The sequence below is a fragment of the Micropterus salmoides genome, unplaced genomic scaffold (assembly GCF_014851395.1).
Source record: "Micropterus salmoides isolate LMB-PRFRI ecotype aquatic unplaced genomic scaffold, ASM1485139v1 Ms_hic_scaffold_15, whole genome shotgun sequence".
Lineage (NCBI taxonomy): Eukaryota > Metazoa > Chordata > Actinopteri > Centrarchiformes > Centrarchidae > Micropterus > Micropterus salmoides.
The window spans coordinates 25,075,535-25,097,801 of record NW_024040596.1 but is presented as its reverse complement, the minus strand read 5'-3'; the positions used below and the strand labels follow the sequence as shown (position 1 = coordinate 25,097,801).

Below are 22,267 nucleotides of genomic sequence, written 5' to 3'. Positions count from 1 at the left end.
GGTCTAAAATGTATAACACATTATAGGAACCTGTAAAGTGAAATATTCTTGAAAATTACTTAATTCTAATATAGTCTTTCTTATGAACATGAAGCCAATCTAGCTTTTGACTTCCTGTCTCAAGCAATATGGCGAATATTGCACTATTGCAACTTTTTTTTAGCATCTTTGAGGCAGGATTTCCTGATACCTGAAATTCAAAACAAGAGAACAACTAGAGTTTCCTCATTTAGGCTACATGTAACTTGTGCTGTAGAGTTGACCCTCCACAAAATATTTAGCATTCTTATGAGTGATGGAGGAAATCTATGTAAATGTTGAATATGACAAATCTGTTGACTCAAAGCCATCACAAAATCAGACAGGTAAGAATAATGAGTTCTCTTTACTATTGTTGTCTCATTGACTGTATTCACTGGTCTTCTCTGTGTTCAGGTCCCAGGAGCTCACAGAGAAGATTTCACGGAGCTGTTCTCTCTCTGGGGCTGCTGAGTGTTTTCCTGCTGGCTGGGCTCATCTACCTTGGTGTCCACTGTGAGTTTGGTTCACATTCAGAAGTTTAAGTTTCTTATGTATTCTTGATAATTTTTTTGTCTTCAGTTCTTGCTTTTTGTAATATTCCCACTGAATTCTTTGATATCAAGCATGAAAGTTTTAAACAGTGTCTTTTCTACTTTGGATGTCTACCTGGATTTGTTTCAGTGATGCTCTATAAAACTACAGTAATAACAGAAAAAAACATTTTCCCTTGTATTTGTACAGTAGCCTACTTCAAAACTTTAACTTTGCATGTAAAGCAGTACCCCCAAAAGAAACATCCCATAAGTTGTGGGTTTTTAATAGAACAGGGTGTTAAACTTACTTATTGGTCTAAAACATACAATTAAATAATTATCGCAACATTTCCTTTAGCTCCATTATGCACATTTTGCTTTTCCTTATACTGTATGCCAATAATTTGGAACCAATTATTGAACTTGTTTTTGTTATGATAAAATGTTATTGTACCTGTTATGATAAAAAAAAGCAGGGCCAGGGACCACCTATTATGTACTTGTGTTGTGTCAAACTGCAAGGCTTTTTTAATGCATAAGTTTGTCCCTGAGCCAACATAAAGTAGCAGGATACAAAAAGTATTTTTTGCTCTAAATAACTTGCTCAACATATGCGGAAATCTTTAGCTGTTGGCTTTAAAATGAACCTAGAAGCTGTAATTAAATTAAATGAAAAACATGCATTTGAATAGTTAAAATGGCATTTGACTTAAGAAACATAAATGTGATGTATTTTGATTCATTTCAGACCATTATTCAGCCGCAAAACTCTCCACTATCAAAGACAACCTCACGGAGCGTCTCCAGACCAGTAATACCAAGCTTTCTTCCCTGATGGAAGAGAAAGACCTGCTGAATGACAGCCTCGTTGAAATGACTAAAGAGTTGGAAAGGCTTCAGGGTTTGTCCAAACAGAGTGAGTCCTTGCAAGTGGAATTTAGATTTACTTGCTTTCTTCTTATCTTTAAACAATTACTCAGAATTTCAAATATTTAAGAAACTGTGCACTGTGATAAGATCTTTTTAATAGCTGCTGTATATTTAGTTTAAGGCGAGACTATGAAGGACCAAAAATGACTAAAATTAAATATGTTTTTGTAATAAAAAAGGCTATTTCTGTCACAAACAGACAGCACAGAGAAAGGACAAGACCTGTAAGAGAAGGGGGATGGAAGGTGGGGACAACAGGGAAAAGCAGGGGGAAAACACCAGTTGCAGAAAGCAACGAAACCTGCAATAGAACAGAGAGGGGGCTTGGGGAGGAGAAAAACAACAACAAACAAAAACAAACAAACAATAAATATAATAATAATATTAAAAGACAACCAGCCGAACAGCAGCAATAAACAGCTGACATAGTAAGACAACTAAGAGAAAAATGAAAACAAGAAACAGTCACACACACTAAATAAGCAACACAGCACAGCCATGAGAGCTGGAATAATAATTAATTTAAATAAGTAACTGAAAGAAAAGCATCAGGAATAATTCTACCAGGGACAACCTAAATTTGTTTGTGTCTATGTGTGAGACTGTGTGTCTGTGTGTGTGTGGGTGAATGTGTCTATATGTGTGTGTGTGTGTGTGTGCGTGTGGGTGAATGTGTCTATATGTGTGTGTGTGCATAAGCCTGTTAAAGAATGTAGTTGTTAGTGAGAGTGGGACGCCACCACTATGCTACACCGACCCCAGCAACAGGCAGGCAAGAACCCCAGTCGCCAATAGGGGTGGGAGAAAGAAAAAAAGAAATAAAGAAATTACTACAAACTACTACAAAAATATGACTCACAAACCCGCAAATGCGGAAGACCAACAGACGCCCAAAAAAAGAAGAAATGAACTGTGTGAAGAACCTTAGGAATTTGGTCACTGTCTTTCATAAATATAGTCGTGTCATCAGCCAGTTGGCTGATAGTTAGTTGTTTGTCTAGCACTGTTAATTATTCGAAATCTGAATGTTTAACCAGAATGGAAAGCATTTCTGCTGCAGCGATGAAGAGCAGAGGGGAGATGGGGCAGCCTTGTTTAATGCCTTTGTCAATAGAAAACCTTGGAGATACGCCAGTAACAACACAGTACTATTAGTGTCTTTATACAGTAATTTCACTATATTTTGAAATTTTTCACCAAAACCAAATTGTTCTAGGGTACGAAACATAAATTTGTGTTCAATCACATCAAACGCTTTGAAAAAGTCAAGAAAAAGGATAAAACCATCATCGTCAATTAAGTTATTGTAATCAAGTAAGTCAAGTACAAGTCGTATGTTATTGTGAATTGATCGTCCTTTTATGAACCCCGATTGTGTGTCTGAAATGATTTGAGTGATACCAGTTTTTAGTCTTTAGATTTTATAGTCATTGTTAAGTAAGGTTATGGGCCTAAAATTGTCAATTAGCTTGGGGTCTTTACCAGGTTTGGGTATGAGGGTGATGATTCATTGCTTCATTGTAGTTGGTAGAGTTAGAGTTTCAGAAACTTCGTTTAACATGTTGAAACAGAGGTCTTTCAGATGTTCCCAGAAGTGTCTATAGAAGTTACTTGTTAGACCATCTGAACCTGGAGACTTGTCTAAGGAATTTTCAACTTCGTCCATTCTGATTCCAGCATCACATACATCTTTAAAACACTCGTCGACTTTAGGGATCCATTCTTTAGTGAGCTCGAAGAAAGCATCAGCAGCTGTACATGAATAAGAGGAAGAGTACAATTTACTGTAAAACTGAAAGATTTCCTTAGAGATCTTATTAGGATCCGTACATTCTTGGTTATCAATTAATAGAGTTTTTATAGTATTTCGTTCTTTTCTCTTTCTCTCCAATCTACAGAAATAGGCAGAACTCCTTTCACCCTCCTCTATCCACTTCGCTCTCGACCTGATGTATGCTCCTTTGGCCTTATTAATGTAAATGCTGTCCAGTAAAGACTGCAGAAGGATCAGTTTTTGTTTGTCATCTACAGTTAACATATGTTTATTAGAAATTTTGTTGATTTCCTTTACAATTTCCATTTCCCTTTTTTTACTAGCTCTGATTAATTTTTTGCTGTTTGATATGGAGATTTGACGTGCCTTGTATTTTAAGAATTCCCATTTCTCCCTATAATTTGTTAAGTTGCAGTCTTTATTAATATCACTGATTACTGAAATAATTTCTTGACAGAATGGTTCCTCTTTAAGAAGGCTCGAATTGAACTTCCAATACCCTTTATTCCTTTGACTTGCATTTGTAGGAGTAAGAATAAGTTTAATCAAGGAGTGATCTGTTAAAGGTGCAGTGGAGATTGTGGAATTGGTCTCCAAGTTAGACCCAGTATCTGACAGAAGCCAGAAATCTAATCTAGATTTAACTGAACCATCTGATTTGAACCAAGTAAAGGTTTGGCTATCAGGGTTAAGCGTGCGCCATACATCTCTTAGTTGAAATATATTACAAAACTTAAGTAAAATAGGGTTGTAATGGTGCCCCTGATATTTTGAAGGATTTCTATCAAGCCACTCATCAATCATCATATTAAAATCTCCTCCAAATATGAAATTTTCAGTTTGATATCTTTGGCCTAGATCTTTAATAGCAATTGTCATTTCCGAAATTAAATTTTTCCACTTCAACCACCCAAATTATCCAGTGACCATAAGCATCCTTTTTGGTAGTTACCACCTTCCCAGGAAAATTATTTAAGAGTATGGCGACACCTGCTGACCTATTTGTGCCATGGCTAAAGACTATTTTGTCTCCCCACTGATTTGACCAAAACATTTCATCTGTGTTGTTAGAGTTAGTTTCTTGAAGAAGATAGCACTGTGCTTTTTCATTTTTACAAAACAGTTGAAGTTGATTTCCTTTTTATAGAATAACCCCCTAGCATTAAGTGAAAGAAAGGATAACATGGATTTCAGAAAAGACATAGAGAAAATAGAATAAAAAAGTAAGACAAAAATAGGGACAAAAGTTTAGGTACGTATGTATGTGAGTTCTTAACAGAACGTTATATGAAGCCCCTGACAGCAAGGAATATATACTGTGAACACCTGTAATTACCTGTACTTAACCAATGTCAAAACATTGAAACCTTCTTATTCTTAAATTGTAAAGTGTATCAAAATATACCTATGGCAGCTTAACTTTAACCACCTTGATCTAAATTTGCAAAGAAAAAAATAAACTCTCATAAAAATGTTGACTTTGAAGTGCATGCCTTCATTTGAGAGGAGGTATTCAACAGTCTAGTGTAAACATAACTTAAAATACTTTCCCCCTTCTCTTTAACATATTATGGTGAATCAGGTTTGTTTTCTTCTTTTAAACTGCACAGCAATATATGCGCCTTTTTGTAAAGTGAACAATGTACAAATGTCTGAGTTGTAAATATTAGTAAACCCCTCCTGGGATGAGGCTCTCAACGATGTGAGAGCATGAAGAGGGTGACATGTTTTAGATTTTATCTAGTCTGGAGTAACCCTGTTACCGTTGATGTAGCCCACATGTCCTCTGTAGTAGACATTCTTCCCTGCCGCTCTGGCTTGCTCCATCTTCGGCCATGCAGCAGCGTGTGCCTCTCTATCAGCTTTACAGAAGTCCTGTTTGAAGTGGATTCCGATATTTTTGCAGACCTTGGAGTTTTTGGACAGTTTCCAGATGGCATCACGGTGATGCCTCATGGCGAACTGGATGATAATCTGTTGGGGTCTCCCTTCTTCTCATCTTCCGAGGCGGTGAACAGTATCGACCACTGTTTCCATCGATGAGGCCCACTGCGGAGCGATTTCGGACAGAATACTGATGATTACGTCTCGGGTGTGCTCATCGTCTTTTTCTTTCAGGCCATGTATTTTGAGGTTCCAGCGCCTCTTGTATCTCTCTAACTCTGTTACTCTTTCCTTTAGCTTCTGCTTTTCTTTAACGATACGGGGTATTTCTTTTTCCACCGCTTGTATTTTCTCTTTGCATTCTTTGATATCAGCGGCGTTCATCTCCACAAGTTTGGCAATGTTGGCCACCATGATGGAGTTCTCCCTTAACTGCTCACCGAAGTTATCAGTTTTGGTGGTTAGCTTTTCTATAGCTTGGACCAGGGTTGTATGTGGGATTTCTTTCGTCTCTTCGGGCATTTTCATCTTTGCAGGAGGTGTTGCGACTTTCGTTGGGGTAGCAGGGGGATTTTTCCTCTTACCGGCGTTGTTGGTTGAAGTTTCCATCGGCGTGTAGTCGTGGTCACTCATGTTTGTTAGGCTTGAAGCTGCAGTTAACATTAGGCCAACACCCGCTTTCCCGCTCGGCATGTTCGGTCAAAAGTTATTTGAGGGCTCATCTTCTATTTCACAGCGGTGCATGCACTTTCCAAAAGTCTGCTTTACTGTTTTAAATTTGTTCGACTGTTAATACAACGGGGTTTTTTTAGGTAAACTTCGGGGCAATTGAGCAAGAGCTTACAATGTGCAGCCTGTCCGGTCCGCCATCTTGCCGGCTCCGCCAGCGATTCATCTACATGACACAAGCTAGCTACACAGTAGATTCCTTAGTCAAACATATTCAGTGTCAAAGTACATGGATTCTTCCATGGTTATTACAACAACAGCTAGAGTAAAATCCCTCCACTGTTGGTATAGTTTTTCGCAGTTGAAAGATTTAGTGAAAGAATTACTCCGGAAAGACCCACCCACCTCCCTCTCTTGGATTTCAACCTTCAACCAACTGGAATTTTTACTGCGCCATTTTCCTCGTCCAAGGTCTGTGGTAAGTGACCATTGCTTTGCATTTCAATAGAAGCAGCATTGTAGAATAACTGGATATTGATGTTCACCTACACTTCACCTGGTTGTATGTCTTAAAACACAGAATTACGAAGCGCTAATGTGACAGAGTTGATGGCTAACGTTAGCTCAAATGTGCCATTAAATGGACTAGAAAAGTCCTTATAGGCCAAAGTATGGTTAAGTCCAGCTGGAAAATGCTCATTACCATAAGTGCAGTAAAACCTTTACAAGTAAAATGCCTATCTAACCTGCTAAACTATGTTTAGAGAAAATATAATTTAATGCAGCATGATAGCTGATGCTACAGCAGGAGTAATGTTGTGGCTTTCAAATAGTAGGGATGAGTATCGAGACCTGGTTCTATGGGACCTGGTTCCAAATTTCTCCAAACTTGAAAATTCCAGAGCTTATAAATGCAGCTAAAGTAATCCAGTCTAGCTTGTGCTTTAATGCAAACCTTTTGTCCCGAGAGTTAATTTGTGTCATTTAAATCTGATTTAACGCAGTCTTTCTGCTCCTGCACACACACGCACACACACACAGCGGCCAGCAGAGGGAGAGGCCGCGGTGGAGACAGTGTTGTGAAGGGAGCTCTAAACTGGTGTTGTATTATTAGGGCCCGAGCACGAACCGTGCGAGGTCCCTATTGAAACAGTTAGGTGTTTTTTTTTTCTTTTTTCTGCAAAGTAAGCTCAATTTTGGGGGCCTAATCATACTCGAAAACTCACCAAATTTTGCACACATGTCGGAAGTGGTGAAAAATTTTGTATTTTATGGGTTTCGCGCAAAATGACTTGCTAGCGCCACCTAGAAAATTGGAAAAAATTAGCCCCTCGTCCTCGTTCAACCTACATGCATAGGGACATGTATCATGTCCAGACGCAAAAAAAAGCCTCAAGAACCCACATCCTAAACTCAACAGGAAGTCAGCCATTTCGAATTTTACGGCCATTTTTGGATGATTTACACACTTCGTACTTTAACCAACTTCTCATAGGCGTTTAGTTCGATCAACATCAAATTTCTGCTGTGCCTTCTAAAGGCATTGACGATGAAAAGTTGTGCTATCTGTGAGTTTTCGTCAATGGGCGTGTCCGTGGCGTGGCATCAAAAATCAACTCTTTGCTATGACACAGGAAGTTGTTTTAACTTCAGTGTACATGCTCACATCTGAACAAAACTTTACATGCTTGATAACTGTTCCACCCCGAAGACATCCACACGTCAGTATTAATTTATATTCATAGCGCCAAGTGCTATGTAGCACCAAAAAGGGGACAGAGGAAGTGACGTATAAAACCTTCATGCAGCGTTATCCCGGAGACCTTTGGTGGTTGCGGAAAAACTCTCACTGTAAACGGGCAGTCAGCCCTGTCTTGGTGCTCTGAATTAGAGTGGTGTCGCTAATAGCTTAGTTGACTGAACTACAAACTCTGTCGTTGGGAGCAGTTTACAGTTTAAAACGAGGTGCGGGTTGAAAGAACTTGCTGGATTTCTGGATTAAAAGTTGCGTAAACTAAACGGTCTGATAACTTCAAAAACAAATAAAATTGAATAGAACACATACATTCACCGCAGGTTCGCGAGGCCTCAGGAATATAGGCTAGTTAACGTTGCTGAGTTTAAACAAAAACTCTGGGGAAAGTTTCTTCCCAGGGAGGCTCCAAAACTAAGGTCAAATCTCCTGATAGAAAAATGGGAATTGGGGATCACGGAGCTTTCTCCGATCGTCTGGCAGGAAGTTGAAAAGAAACGAAGAACAGCAGTTTATTTACATCTGAAGGATAAAGGACACTTGTTTGAGGATCACCAAGTGCACATTTTAGAAGATGGATGGTTTGAAAGAGGTGTCAAGGAAGCCATTTACACCCGGATTGAGAAGCCCTCGTTGAACAGTGGACGGGGTCTTATCCCACACTTACAATTCTGTCCTTTCATCACTTCCCAGGAAACTAAACAAGCATTTCCTCTTGGCATCAGGTGAAGATGCCAATGATGGTCGTTCAGACTTGGCCACAGGTGGCTCTAACGACCATGACAACAGTCGTTACCACAGCCAGGAGCACTAACAAACCAGCAGTATCGACGATCCTAGTAAACGATCCCACAGAGTTATCCAACGAAGGTTATTGCTACTGTGTCAAGGAAATACTGTTGGCAAAAAGCACCTTATTTGTTTAAAGCAGTACATTTCAATTAAAAGTGCGCAATACAATATTTTAGATTTAATTTTCTGCGATTAATCGCGAATCGCAGAAAATCATGCCTGTGAAGATTCTCATTCAGGTCATAGTTATCCAAAGAATGTTAAAGTCAAGGGCAACTGGATTTGGTTGAAGATACTAGAAGACGTTTCGTCCCTCATCCAAGGGACTTCTTCAGTTCTAACTGACTGGTAGGGAAACTCAGCTATTTAACCTCAGTGGGGTCGTTTGCCAAGATCTTCGATACCGCTGGTTCGTTAGTGTTCCTGGCTGTTATAGTGACGTTATGGTCGCTAGGACTACCCGAGGCGAAGACTGAACGACCATCGTTGGCTCAGTGGTGTGGTGTGTGTGTGTGTGTGTGTGTGTGTGTGTGTGTGTGGGAGTATAGCACCATGGAGAAAAGGGGGTTGTATTTTACTTTGGTTGAGAGGGGTTGCCATGGTTTCTCTGTCCTTTTGCTCATTCTGGAGAGTGTCCACACCTTTACAGCGGAAGTGGTTTGGATGGTCCCGCATAAACAATTCTTAAGTCTGACACGTCCAATTGAGTCTGTGCAGGGTCCTTACCCAAACACCAAGGCAATGTCTCCGCTTTACATGTCGAAAGGCTAACTCTTAGGAATGAAGCCCCCCTTGGTGAATCTGATCTCACCTCCTCTTGAGGTGAAAGGCTGGTTGATTTACTACACTAGTCAAGACCATAACTTTGGGAATATCAATACGTTGCTTTTGCATTGTCTGATGTGTATGTTAACATCCTAACTTTGATTGTATGTAACACTTATTTCTTCAAATGCAACCAATAACCCTAATTAAAAATGTGTTGTTCCTGTTAACGACTGTCACCGCTCCCCGCAATGGTCAGCATGGGTTGCACTTTATTTTATAGAATATTTGTAACATTTCAACACATTCTTAGTTGAGATTAAATAATTCAACATTCTACTGCAGCAAAAAAAACCATTTATGATTATATTACCATACTTGATTAGGGCAGATGTTAGTGTTCAATATAATCTATATACTTTTTAGCTCACCTCCATAAGTTGTCTACATGGTGGTTAATCCTTAATTTGCTAATAACTACTGTCAATAATCATAACCATTCATACAGAACGAGTTCAACATTTGTAATGCTTGATGTAGTGCATCTATATCTTGATATGAGTAGGGCAGAATGACCTGCAGCTTGTGAGAATTGCCGGTGTGCAGGAAAAAGACCTGGTAACGTTATGCTAAAGCATAAAATATAGAGGTGCAACAGTGAGAGTAGTGGCCCACTTCAAGCACTGCCAGTAGGGAGTAAAAGGCTAAGCTTCAGTGAACCAGTGAAGCAGCAGGGGTTGCAGCCAAGTCAGTAGTCCAGTTGCTTCCACACAGACCACTCGTTGCTGCCACTAGGGGCGCTAAAGATAGTGGTTGGGAAAGGTCAGTTGTAGGTGGAGGGTTTGTTGAGGTTTCCTGGCTGTGTTTTACAAACACGATTATACCTATATTCTTATTGTTGCACTATACTGCAGTTTGTGTGGTTAAATCTACAGTAATAAATCTCTCTATCTTTGGTTATTGACTACAAGAGCTTATCACCTGTGAAGGAAAGTGTGGTGAGTGATGATGGTCCAATAAGGTTCACCACTGCATGTTTAAAGTAGTGTGGACTTTGTATTTACTAAAATAAATTAAATATACAAACCAGAAACAAAGAATCGGACAAACTATGTACCTCAACAACCTATAGAATACTTTATTATAATAAAAAAGGAACTGTTTCACACATATAGAATATCTTACAAGAAGAATTGATGGATAACAGTATCCACAGGACATCAAAGAAAAATGGGAACTAGAGATGAATTCCATCATTTCAGACAAAAAATGGGAATTATCAGAGAGGGACACGAAACAACACTAATAGCCCCACTTGGAGGGAATTTCAATAGGAAGTTAAGATGTGAAAGAACACCTGTCATTACATTAAAATCTGTTATACATATATATTTTCATATTTCAGTGATGGAAGGGGATGCGGCCTGATATAATATACTATTATATATTGATATGTGATTTCATTGTGGTGGATTGCGACCACTATCTTTAGCACCCCCTACTGGCAGTGACCATCCGTGTCTTCACTCTCCAGTGAAGTCAAGGCAGTAGTAGTAGATCTGAACCTTCCATACTGGGATCAATTTGTGGATGATATAGTATGGAAGAAGGCATGGTTTCTACTTAATCAATACATAATCACCAATTAAATCAAAGAAATTTCCTTTAAATTAATACATAAATTCTATCCAGCTAAAAACTATATTAAGTACAGATTTAGGAAAGATATTGAAATGAATTGTAGTTTCTGTGGTGGATGTCCAGAAATTGTTATACATCTGTTTTGGCATTGTCCTATTGTGAAGAATTTCTGGAAAAAATTATGTGCTTTTATTTCATAAAATATTTCAATTATTATAGTTTTTCTTTGCTTTGGAAGAATGTGTACTTGATTAATCTCCTTATTATTTTGGTCAAATTTCACATTTACAAATGTGCAGATAAGAAACCTTGCTCTTTTGCCGATTCATAAGAGTTCAAACATTACATCTCATCAATTCAGGGGTCTCTAAAGCAAAAGGCAATTAAAATTGCAATTAGCATACAGGCACAGGGAAAAATAAATGTGGAAATCCAGGCATAAATAAATGTAGAAATACAGAAATAAACAGAAATGCATAAATAAATACAATACTACAAATGAGCAAGTCCAAAATTAATAAATTGTATAAATAAAACATAAATGTATGATAACAACAAAAGATTAATTATGTAATAATTAGAATAATAATTAGTCACTCAGGTCAGAAGTTAAAAAACCAGCAGGAAAATCACAATTTGGAGTCGCATCGATCCAAAAAGGCTACACCAACCTAATGAGCACCATTAAAGGGTCCTTCACTGAAAAAGTTGTTTGCTGCTAACTAACTTCACAAAAATGTGGACATGAGTCTTGTTGTCCTGTAATATCTCTTGATGTATGTTATAGAGAAAACCTGTCCTGAAGGATGGAGGATATCCTGTGTTACCTGTTATTTCCTCTCTGATAAGTCTGGTTCTTGGGATAAAGGCAGAGAGGACTGTAAAGGCAAAGGAGGAGATCTGGTGGTGATAGACAGCACTGAAGAACAGGTACTGTGTGTGTGTGTGTGTGTGTGTGTGTGGTGGTGGGGGCCCTTGGGGAGACGTGCGTCCCACTCTATTCAGTCTATGGTCCCACTTTGAAAACTCCGCCGTGTGTCTTTAACCTAAATGCATGCTAATCGATGGGGACTCATGTCACCATGGGGACAAATATTGAGTTCCCTACCGGTAGAGACTGCTATTTTAAGGTTACATTTACATTTACTCATTTGGCAGACGCTTTTATCCAAAGCGACTTATATTTGAGGAACAACATACAAGCATCAACAGAGCATCAAATACAGCATGAGATCTACAACTGACAATACATACTAGTAAGAGCAGCAATAAATACTAGAAAGTGCTAATGACACATATCACATCAATGGGGTAAATACATAGGAAAAGAAGTAAGATTTAACAAAAAGAGCAATCAATACAAGATAATTGTAGGGGATAGAAGAAGAAGAGCACAGGAAGTGCATGTTAGAGGTTAGGAGTTAGAGAAAGTGTTCTTGGAAGAGATGAGTTTTCAAGAGCTTCTTGAAGAAGAGGGACCCCCCTGCTCTGATGGCATGTGGCAGCTTGTTCCACCATTGTGGTGTCACAGATGAGAACAGCCAGGACCGAGATCGCTTTGTGTGAAGGGATGTCAGAGCCAGCGGCGTTCGTTGGAGGAGCGTAGCAGCCGGGAAGGAACGTAAACTTGTATTATGGAGTTTCGGTAGATGGGTGCAGACCCAGTAGTCACTCTGTATGTAAGCATTAGTGACTTGAGTCTGATTCTGGAGGCCACAGTAATGGAGTGACATGAGTCCTTTTGGGCTAATCAAAAACCAGACGTTCTGCTGCGTTCTGAATCACCGTGCAAGCTGGAAGACCTGCTAGGAGGGCATTGCAGTAGTCGAGGTTAAAGGTCCGGTGTGTAATATTTAGGAGCAGTTATCAGTTGGTAATTAACGTTCATGTTTTTTTAACCTTAGAATGAGCCATTTCTATCTACATACACTGCAGATCCCCTTAATGGAAGTTGCCATTTTTCTGCAGTAGCCCAAAATGGACAAACTGCCCTACAGAGTGTATTTCGTCACTACATTGAATACGTACGAAGAAGTAGTAGTAGTTGTAGTTGCAATTGATGTTTTTGTTGTAGTAGTAGTAGTAGTAGTAATAGTAGTTGTCTGGTGTATTAGAAGTAAGGAGAGGAGTAAATGGAGCAATGGAGGACAACACGTACTTTTTAGAGCCAGCAGAGCATGAACCCTCAATCATCAAAGAAGTGAAAACAATGATGAAGCCAGACGAAATCTGGATAGACGATGGCAGAAATCAAGGATAAACATCGGTGTGGCTTACCCCAGATGGAAGGCGCTGATGTGGGACAACCAAGCGGCAACCTTCCGGTTTGCTGGGTGAAGCCAAACCAGAAATGCCTAAAACTGCAATTCATCGGGTGGCCACTTGAGGCTGGCTCCAAAATGTAATGTGCATGTTAAAAAGCCCAACTTTACAGCAGAATAAAACATGTTTACAGCCTGGTACAAAAGATGTATTTACTGTATATTGCTATGTTTGCCCTTCATGACAACTGTGAGGGGGGTGAATGTTTTTATAACTCACCCGTTTAAATTATATTCAACCTCAGTTGAACAGAGCTGTTTCACTGGATGTGATAGGGAGGTTGATGAGGCCACACGAATTAAAATCTTTCGTGATGGAGCTAAGCAGGAATCATCAACTGTGGTGTTATCTTTTCAGGAAAGAGCCCTTCCAGAACGAGTGTTCCTGGGGTGCTAGTCATTTAAAGTGAAGCCATACAGAAGGCCACCTTTGAGGTGTTTTAAGTGTCAGAGGTATGGACATATTGCAACTGCTTGCAGAGGAAATAGAAGATGTGGGAAATGTGGAGGAGAACACGAGTTCTCTGAGTGCAAGGAGAAGGTGTTAAAGTGTGGTTCATGTGGTGGAGGGCACGTAGCTGGAAAACGTGAACAATATAAGCAGGCTATGAGGGTGCAGCAGTTTAGGAAGACTAACAAAGGGGTGTCTTATGCTGAGGCTGTCAAAAAGGTTGCAGCATGTGGTGAGGTGAGTGACATAAGGAGAAGACAAGCGGAATGCCCTCCACTTATGTAACAGAAGATTCAGTGGTGGTGAGTAAGATGAAATTCCTGGCTTTCATTGTGGAAGTGATGTGTGACATTAAGCAGACTAAGAATAATTGAATAATAAGACGTTGTGAGAGGAGTCTTGGGGTTGTAAAGGTTGAGCCAGCGGCCCTCTATAGATATGTGTTCTCAAGAGACAGAAGGGAAAAGAATAATGGAGGCCAAATGGAAGATGATGATGATGAAATTGATTGATTGAGTCTATTAATGTTTTGTATTCTGCAGTGGAATGCCAGGAGTGTGATAGCTAATGGACAGGAATTAAAGAAGTTTGTGGATGATTGCAAAAACAAACCACAGTTAATATGCATTCAGGAGACATGGTTAAAACCGTTTTTGTGATTTCTGAAGACAGAAATTCATCTGGAGGGGGTTGTGCAATATTTGTTAAAAAAGGTGTTCAATATAGGCAATTAAATATTACCTCAGGATTGGAATGTGTAGCAATTGAGGTATGGAGCACAGCAGGTAGGTTTTCATTGGTGAATTTTTATAATCCTTGTCTTCGGTTGGAAATGAATAAGTTAGATGAAATAACGGATCAGGTGAGGCCTCCAGTGGTGTGGACAGGAGATTTTAATGCTCACAATCCTCTTTGGGGCAGCAGAATCCATAGATGGAAATGGGGTTTTAATAGAAAATTTTATAGATAAAAACAATTTGGTGGTGTTAAATGATGGAAGACCGACTAGGTTTCAGGTTAATAGTGGGAGGTTGTCATGTATTGATTTAACCTTTGCGTCAGGTGAACTTGCAAGGTGTGGGAGTTGGTATCCTATGGAACTTAACACCTTAGGGAGTGATCACTTCCCTATTTTTAGTGAATTTGGTAGTGTTTTACAGGTGGAGAAGGAGAGAGCGGTGAGAGGGTTTAATTTTTTAAAAGCAGATTGCAGTGATGTAGTTAGTCAAGGTAGTACTGATGAGTGGAGTAATTTTCTTTGTGGAGTCGTGAGGAAAGCAGCAGAAAAAGCCATTAAAATTAAGGGTGAGAGGTAAGAGAGAAAAGCAGTGCCGTGGTGGAATCAGGCTTGTGATGAGGCTGTGTGGGTTAGAAATAGAGCTTATAGGCAGCTTTGCAGATATCCTGTTGAGAGCCTCGTTGTTGAATATAAGCAACGGCGAGCTGAGGCTAGAAAGGTTATAAAGTGTGCGAAGAGAGAGAGTTGGCAGAAGTTCTGTGGCACCCAAGGTTCTGAGACTACTGTTAAACAGGTTTGGAATATTATTCATCGGATGGCGGGAATTAATAGAGGTTTCTCTATTCTTGTTTTGGTAGAAGGGTGTAGAGAAGTGGTAAGTAATGAGGACAAGGCTGATCTGTTGGTTCGGAGATTCCAGCAAGTGCACAGTGATAGGAATGTTGGCAGTAAAGGTTTGATTAGGAAGGAGCTAATGCTTGAGCAGGAAGGGCATAAACTTAACAAGAATAATGACAACAGTGATGTAATCAATGTGTTCTTTTCCATACATGAACTAAGAAGGTCAATAAGACGAGGGCGACACTCTGCGCCTGGAAGAGATGGATTGGGATATGAGATCTTTCAGCATATGGATGACTTTGGATTGGAGGAGGTATTGGCATTGATTAATACAGTGTGGGAGGAAGGATCAATTCCAGCCGAATGGAAACACGCAGTGATTGTGCCGATTTTAAAACCCGGTAAGGAAGCTGAAAGCCCTGGGTCATACAGACCAATTGCTCTCACAGCTGTCACAGCTGTTATCTGTAAGATTATGGAAAGGAAGGTTACTGACAGGTTGGTATATAGATTAGAAAAGAAAGGTTTTTTTCTCTACATATCAGAATGGTTTTAGACTTGGTCGTGGTACTATGGATTCATTTTTAGTGTTGGATGATGATATCAAGAAAGCCCTCATATAAAGAGGTGGTGGTAGGTGTGTTTTTTGATATAGAGAAGGCTTATGATATGCTGTGGAAAGAAGGACTAATCATTAAGTTGTATGATGCAGGGTTTCGGGGCAGAATGATTAATTGGATTAAGGACTTTATGAGATCACGGTATATTCAAGTAAGAGTAGGAGGGAGCTTTTCTGACTCTGTGTTCGTAGAAAATGGGACTCCACAGGGTAGTGTCATCAGTCCAGTTCTGTTCAATGTAATGGTTAATAATATGTTTGATGAGGTAGGAAGTGGATTTCAGCGATCTTTGTTTGCAGATGATGGAGCAATGTGGAAAAGAGGCCGTAATACTGGGTACTTGTTTAAACGGATGCAGTGTGCTTTGAATAAGGTGCAGGCTTGGAGTGATAAGTGGGGTTTTAGGCTATCATTGAAAAAAACAAAGTATATGGTTTTTGGCAGGAAGAGGAATATAGACAGTCTGGGTCTTAAGTTGTATGGGGAACCTCTTGAGAGAGCCAGGGTCTTCAAGTTTCTTGGGGTCTGGGTAGATGAAAAGCTAACGTATAAAGAACATGTATGTAGAATGGTGAATAAATGTAGAAAGGTTATTAATATTTTGAGGTGTTTGGCTGGGTGTTCTTGGGGTGCAGACAGGAATCTTATGCTGATGATTTATAAAGCTATGATAAGATAAATTTTTGATTATGGGTGTCTTGCATATGGATCAGCAGCTAGGTCCACACTTAATAAGTTAGATGTGGTTCAATCTAGGGCTTTGAGGATATGTACTGGGGCATTCCAGTCAACGCCGATTCTGTCGCTGTTAGTGGAAGCAGGGGAGGTTCCGCTAAGGCTGCGACGTGCAAAATTAGCATTAAATTATTTCGTAAAAAAATTAAAAGCTTTGGGTCAGCTCTTCCTTCAGTTTCTTTGTTAGCAGAGTGTTAGGAGTTTAGAAAGGGTGAGAGTAGGCTTAATAGATATAGTGTTTTACATTCTGTTAAGACATACGCAGAGGAGCTTAAGCTTAATGAAAGGAAAATGGTGCCTTCTGTCTACTGGCCATCTATCCCTCATTGGCTATTGCTTGAGGTTGATGTAGACATATCTATTAAAAATTTAATAAAGGAAGGATGTGTAGGAAATGTTGCACATTATGTACAGGAGCATCTTAGGAAATTATGGAATAGCTACATAGATATTTATACAGATGGATCTAGAGACCCTGAGAATAAGAAAGTGGGCTTTGGTTTATATGTTCCCCAGCTTCATGTTAGACAGTGTCATAGATTGCCTGATGGTCTTTCAATCCTTTACAGCTGAACTGGTAGCAATCATATGGGCTCTGTGGTGGGTAGAAGAAAGTGGAAAGCCATCATTTGTTCTGACTCACTATCTGGCGTGATGGGTTTCTTGTGGGTTCCAGCACATGTGGGGGTTGAGGGGAATGAGGCTGCTGATGAGGCTGCTTGGGCAAGTTTAGGTAGGGAAAATGTGGAGGTGGAGGTGCCATTTGACAGACTGGAGTGCCGTAGCATCATTAAGGAAAGACTGACACAACAATGGCAGCACGAGTGGAGTAAAGATACCAGCGGGAGAAAGTTCTATGACGTAAAACCATTACTCAACCCTGGGAACACAATTATCTTGCCTCGGATGGATCAGATTAAGTTGGCCCGATTAAGACTGGGTCATTGTGGATTGGCAAGTGGGCTGTTCCTGGTGGGAAAGCACAGGGACGGCAAGTGCCAAGTCTGTGGAGTACAGGAGTCTGTCAAGCATGTCATCATGTTCTGTCTGAGATATGCTGAGGAAAGGAGATTGTTATTCATTGGCCTAAACGTTCTGGGAGTTGATCTATTATCTGTTAAAACTCTGATGGGTGATGGTCCTAATCAAACAGAAAGAGCATTGGAACTATTTCACTTCCTAAAAGCCACGGGCCTATATTGGAAAATATAGGTCAGGGGGAGCTTTAATGTAGCCTGTCTTTATCACCAGTGGGAGGCAGCAATGCACTAACAGTGCCTAGTCTGCCGGAAAGGAACAGAAAAAGAAGAAGAAGAAGAAGAATACAGTCAGTTACGGAGCTCGGCAACTCTGCTCTGTTGGACCCTTTGTGACATTTCTCTCCTTTATTGAGTTATATATGTTTTTCCCAAAGTCCAGGAGTGTGTGAGGCCAGCCAGCCGCCCGCTCACAGAGCCCTCTGCTCCCGCCGTCACACAGACCGCTGCAGCAACAACGGCAGAGGAAACACAGCTGGAAGTTTTCATACCGCTTATCTGTCTTTACATTCTGAGGAATGTTGAAACGTTTTAACTTAAAAAAGAGAAAGCTGTGTGGATCGCTGGTGTGTGTGTCGCATTGAACATTACGTCGTGGCAGTTGTGTGTGGTGTCGCTATGACAACAAGCTGCAATGGAAAACGGAGCAGGGCCAAGTCGAGTCTATCGATTTGCGCTATGGTAGCATTTTTTGGCAAGGCAGCATAGATCATCAGAACACCGGCAACAGTTCAACGTTTAGTCCTGATGTTAAGATGTGGAACAATGATGTTGTGTGGTTGTGGACTTGTGAGTAACTTATACCATCTGCTAGGTTACGGTCACAGTCTGAAGCGGCTTTGATTTGGATCACACTACCTTGTTTCTTACGACCCGCCCTTCTCTGCTTCTGATTGGCTAGTAGTCCTTACCTGGGAACTGCGCCTGTACAACTCCCAAAACAAAGATTTTGTACAAGTAAGATGCATCACTCTGTAGCTCAAGAGCGGAGCGTACAACACATAGGGTGAAAAGAGGAGCTGCAGCAATGTGCAGTATGAGAAAAATATTGTGTTTTTTGAAAATTAAACCATGTAAACCTGTTCTGGTACAACATCTAATTAAGATTTTGAACCTGAAAATGAGCATAATACCACCTCTTTAACACCTGGACTGGCTTCAAATTATGACACTGGGTACATAATCATAGGTTCTGTCATTATATTTACTGTTACAATACATTACTTCAAGTCATACGAAACACTTTCCAATATTGATGTTTCTATGAATGCAAGATATGATTAAAATGTGTTAAACTTTTGCTTTTATATTAGAAATATTTTATGTTATATATGCTAATATACTAATATGTTATATATGCTAATATATATACTAAATTTACTTAAAATAAAATCACATTCTTCACACCTAGTGGGATTCATTGTTACTCCGTGCAGGTCATTCTTTGTTTCATCATTTACCCACAGGTTGGTTTGGATGTGTGCTCGTTCTTCTGTGTTTAAACTAGACATAAATCAGAGCAACAAACAAGGCATTCTTCAAAAACTATTCAGGCTCTGGTACTGACTCCTTATTTATCTTTAAGTATAAGGTAGAAATTGAAAATACTCCTGCACAGACAGAAATACACTGCATAATTACTTTTCAGCATGTGAACCATGAATCATTTTTGGTTGTATTTTCAGTTTTTAATAGAGTGGTGTTTCTTAGCAAGAGTTCAACTTTAATGTTTGATATTTTATCTGTGTTGTATAATTAACTTGGAACTGACAGAGTGACATTTAACATTTTCATTCAATAGTAAAAACAAAATGAGTGTAAATATATAAAGACTTTATTTCAGTGTGAAACATAATTTATAAAAATAAAAAATAAAAAAACACATACGGACAACATTTAAAACTAAGTGTAAAAGTGAACAGAAGGGGAGAAGGCCTTTCCATGTCCACGGCCTCATATGCTGATCATGTCCAGCACACTGAGGATGCTTTCTGCAGCTGTCTGGAACCAGATGGGACATCTGATCCACAGGGTGACTCTGGGAGGAAAATAAATGAGTAATAAATGTTGCAAGTAGTTAATGTAAAATACTGTAGAAAGTTAACTATAAAAGATGCCTCAGTTTGGGTGACAGTACTATTATGTCATATTTGAGAGAAAAGGGAGCCACACCTCGATATTTAAATAATGTTTTAGTGTTGTCCTTTGAAGACAGACAATATAATAGCAACAATATCAGCTGTCAAATGCCACGTAGCTATAACAATAAATGCTGATTCATGGTATCGTTAACATTAGTTTGCACATAATCTAGTGTGGCAAATTCCCTCATTTATATATTAAAACACGTTGAAGCATTTGAAATCTCGTGTAGTATAACCTAAATAACAGAAATTGTTACTTGTTACTTTAAGAGTTGTATATATACAACACTTAAAAAAACTATAGTTTCAGGTTAACTTACCTGCCGTAACGCCTAAGCTGGTAACGATGCGGCCACAGGCCACCAAATGCCAACCAGACAAGCCCCGGGTGGAAGCTACTTCTGCTAACGCAGAGTAGCATTTAGCATTACCTCAGTAGCCTGAGCTAACTTGGTCACATAGAGCTAGGCGGATGGGGTTTCAGCGACCAGGCACCGTAGTTCCACCCACGACCCGCCTCTTTGCCCACTTTTGGTTATGATGTCTATCTGGCAGCAAACATTTTTCATGATCGTGTACAGGATTTAAAGAAAATGACCTGCACATATATTGTGGTTAAAACTAAAATATTATGTGGGTTTCTTTATGTTGAACAGAGGTTTCTCTATACATTAACCAATGAAGACACATGGATTGGTTTGAGCGACCGAGAAGAGGAAGGGACCTGGAAATGGATAGATGGAACTCCAAAGACTCTGACGTAAGGATCCACTGGTTGAATTTTATTTTTCTAAAATGTATTTGTTTTGAATGGAACTTTCATCAGACAAGCACAGATGTCGTGCATGCATTAATATTTACATAGGTTTATTATAGATAACACAAAATGACTCAACCGGTTTCTACCAATGCAAAAATGTTACTGCAGCTTTCAGATAATAAAGAATAACGAAGAGTAAACTCTTTAATTAGGCCTAAGATCCATTATCAATTTTATATTACACTTTTTTATTGAACAGTTTTCCCATGGGAGGGTGATTTATTTCTGGGAAGTTATCATTTTAAAACTTTAGGATGACACCTGCCTCCTCAGTTTGTATAAGCAAGTCACCACTGCACTGAACAAGACCAGGTCAGGCAACCGGAGCTGGAACACTTTAGTCACAGCATAATGCTAACAACATGCCATGTGTACAGTCACAGTGCTAAGCAGTTACAAATTCTCAAACAATGTTTTTTCTTAAATATAATCAGAAACTACTATACAGTACCATAAAATCTACTTCTAGTTTTGTGTAATTTACACCGTTTTAGTTTATCTACTAGTACTGTGGCATATTATTGGAAAGAAAGTGTTCACAGTGTGTGTATATATGTGTTCTCTAACTGTAGCCTGTGTTTGACTTTATTACTGTATTATTGTGCTATTGTATTATTGTATAAATAAGCATATAATGAGCATTGTACAATCCAGAGTCAAATTCCTTGTATGTGTACACATACCTGGCAATTCATAGTTTTCAGTCACGTGACATGCGCGAAACAACGTAGCTGCTCACACCGCGATTCCCCCCTAGAGACGCCGCAAAAGCAGTCAAGTTTTCACCTTTCAACTGAAGGAAAAGAAAGATATGAACACAAACTGCAAGTGTTTGGCATATCCGATCCAAATAGGCTAACGTTACAGCATCCCTTGCCGCATTTCTACTGTTAAAAACCGCCAGGCCCTGCCGCCGCTCGACTGTACGGTAATGTTTACTTTAACCTTCTGGGGAATCCCTCACCCAACACCGCTCAGGTTTGTCTCCTCCTCAATTAGTAAACCCGAAAGCAAACAACCATCCAGCATTTTGGCAAAACAAAAAGTAACAAACTCAAAGTGTCTCACTTGCTTATTGGTTGGCAGGCAGCGGAAAATTACGTCTTTTTGCTCTTCAAGGGACCGTTTTCCTTGGAAAGTGACGTCACGTGAAAACTATGAATAAAGCGGATTTTAATTCTGAACGGAGGACCTTGATTCAGTATGTTACCTTGGTGATTCATTTTGCTTAAGAAATACTTGTAGTTCTGGAGAAATTTTACATTTATAATTTATTACCCTGGAGAGCATTATGGGCCACTGAGGAACTGTGTTTGTCAGAGATTTATAGACTTGGGATTTTATTTTTCATTAACATGTTAGGTACGGAGCAGTATGGCAGTCTGATAATGGTGGTGGAGATCCACGTTGGGGCGAAGAGGATTGTGCACATTTGATGCCTTACACCAATGAGTGGAATGACCGGTCCTGTGAAACTTCTTTGCGATGGATCTGTGAGAAAGTAGCCTAAAATCGGTGTATGTTTTAAGAGTCTACATTTGATAATGCCTTTTCAATGTATGCTATAATAATGCAAGGTGTTTAGAAATTATTGTTCTTGTATGTAGACATGAGATCATGCTGTAGCAATGTCTCTTAGTTACAGTTCATCCAATTTATCAAAGCCTTTTTCTGATGTAAAGGTTGTAAAGATCATAACTTCTCATGTGTGTACTTCTTGTCATGGTTTTGGGGTTTTTGTAGTGTTTGGTTTTTCTTGTGGTTTTGTTGACAAGCTTTTCTCGTTGTTTGTTTTCTT

General features: G+C 39.5%; 1 protein-coding gene across 1 annotated transcript; it reads left to right on the top strand.

Annotated features, from left to right (window-relative positions):
- The first annotated feature begins 156 nt into the window (after nt 1-156).
- On the top strand, nt 157-22,164 carry LOC119903487 (CD209 antigen-like protein E). The gene is made up of 6 exons (XM_038719708.1): nt 157-365; nt 436-534; nt 1,303-1,470; nt 11,550-11,692; nt 20,306-20,409; nt 21,832-22,164. The coding sequence occupies exons 1-6, from the start codon at nt 296-298 to the stop codon at nt 21,977-21,979; spliced, it is 732 nt and encodes a 243-aa protein (XP_038575636.1). The 5' UTR covers nt 157-295; the 3' UTR covers nt 21,980-22,164.
- Nucleotides 22,165-22,267: the final 103 nt, after the last annotated feature.

Bases quoted from the DNA above. Each gene is read 5' to 3' on its own strand.
- LOC119903487 (XM_038719708.1), top strand. From the start codon at position 296: ATGGAGGAAATCTATGTAAATGTTGAATATGACAAATCTGTTGACTCA. The intron at 1,471-11,549 runs GTGAGTCCTTGC...TGTATGTTATAG, and splicing joins TCAGGGTTTGTCCAAACAGA to AGAAAACCTGTCCTGAAGGA. The intron at 11,693-20,305 runs GTACTGTGTGTG...TATGTTGAACAG, and splicing joins TAGACAGCACTGAAGAACAG to AGGTTTCTCTATACATTAAC.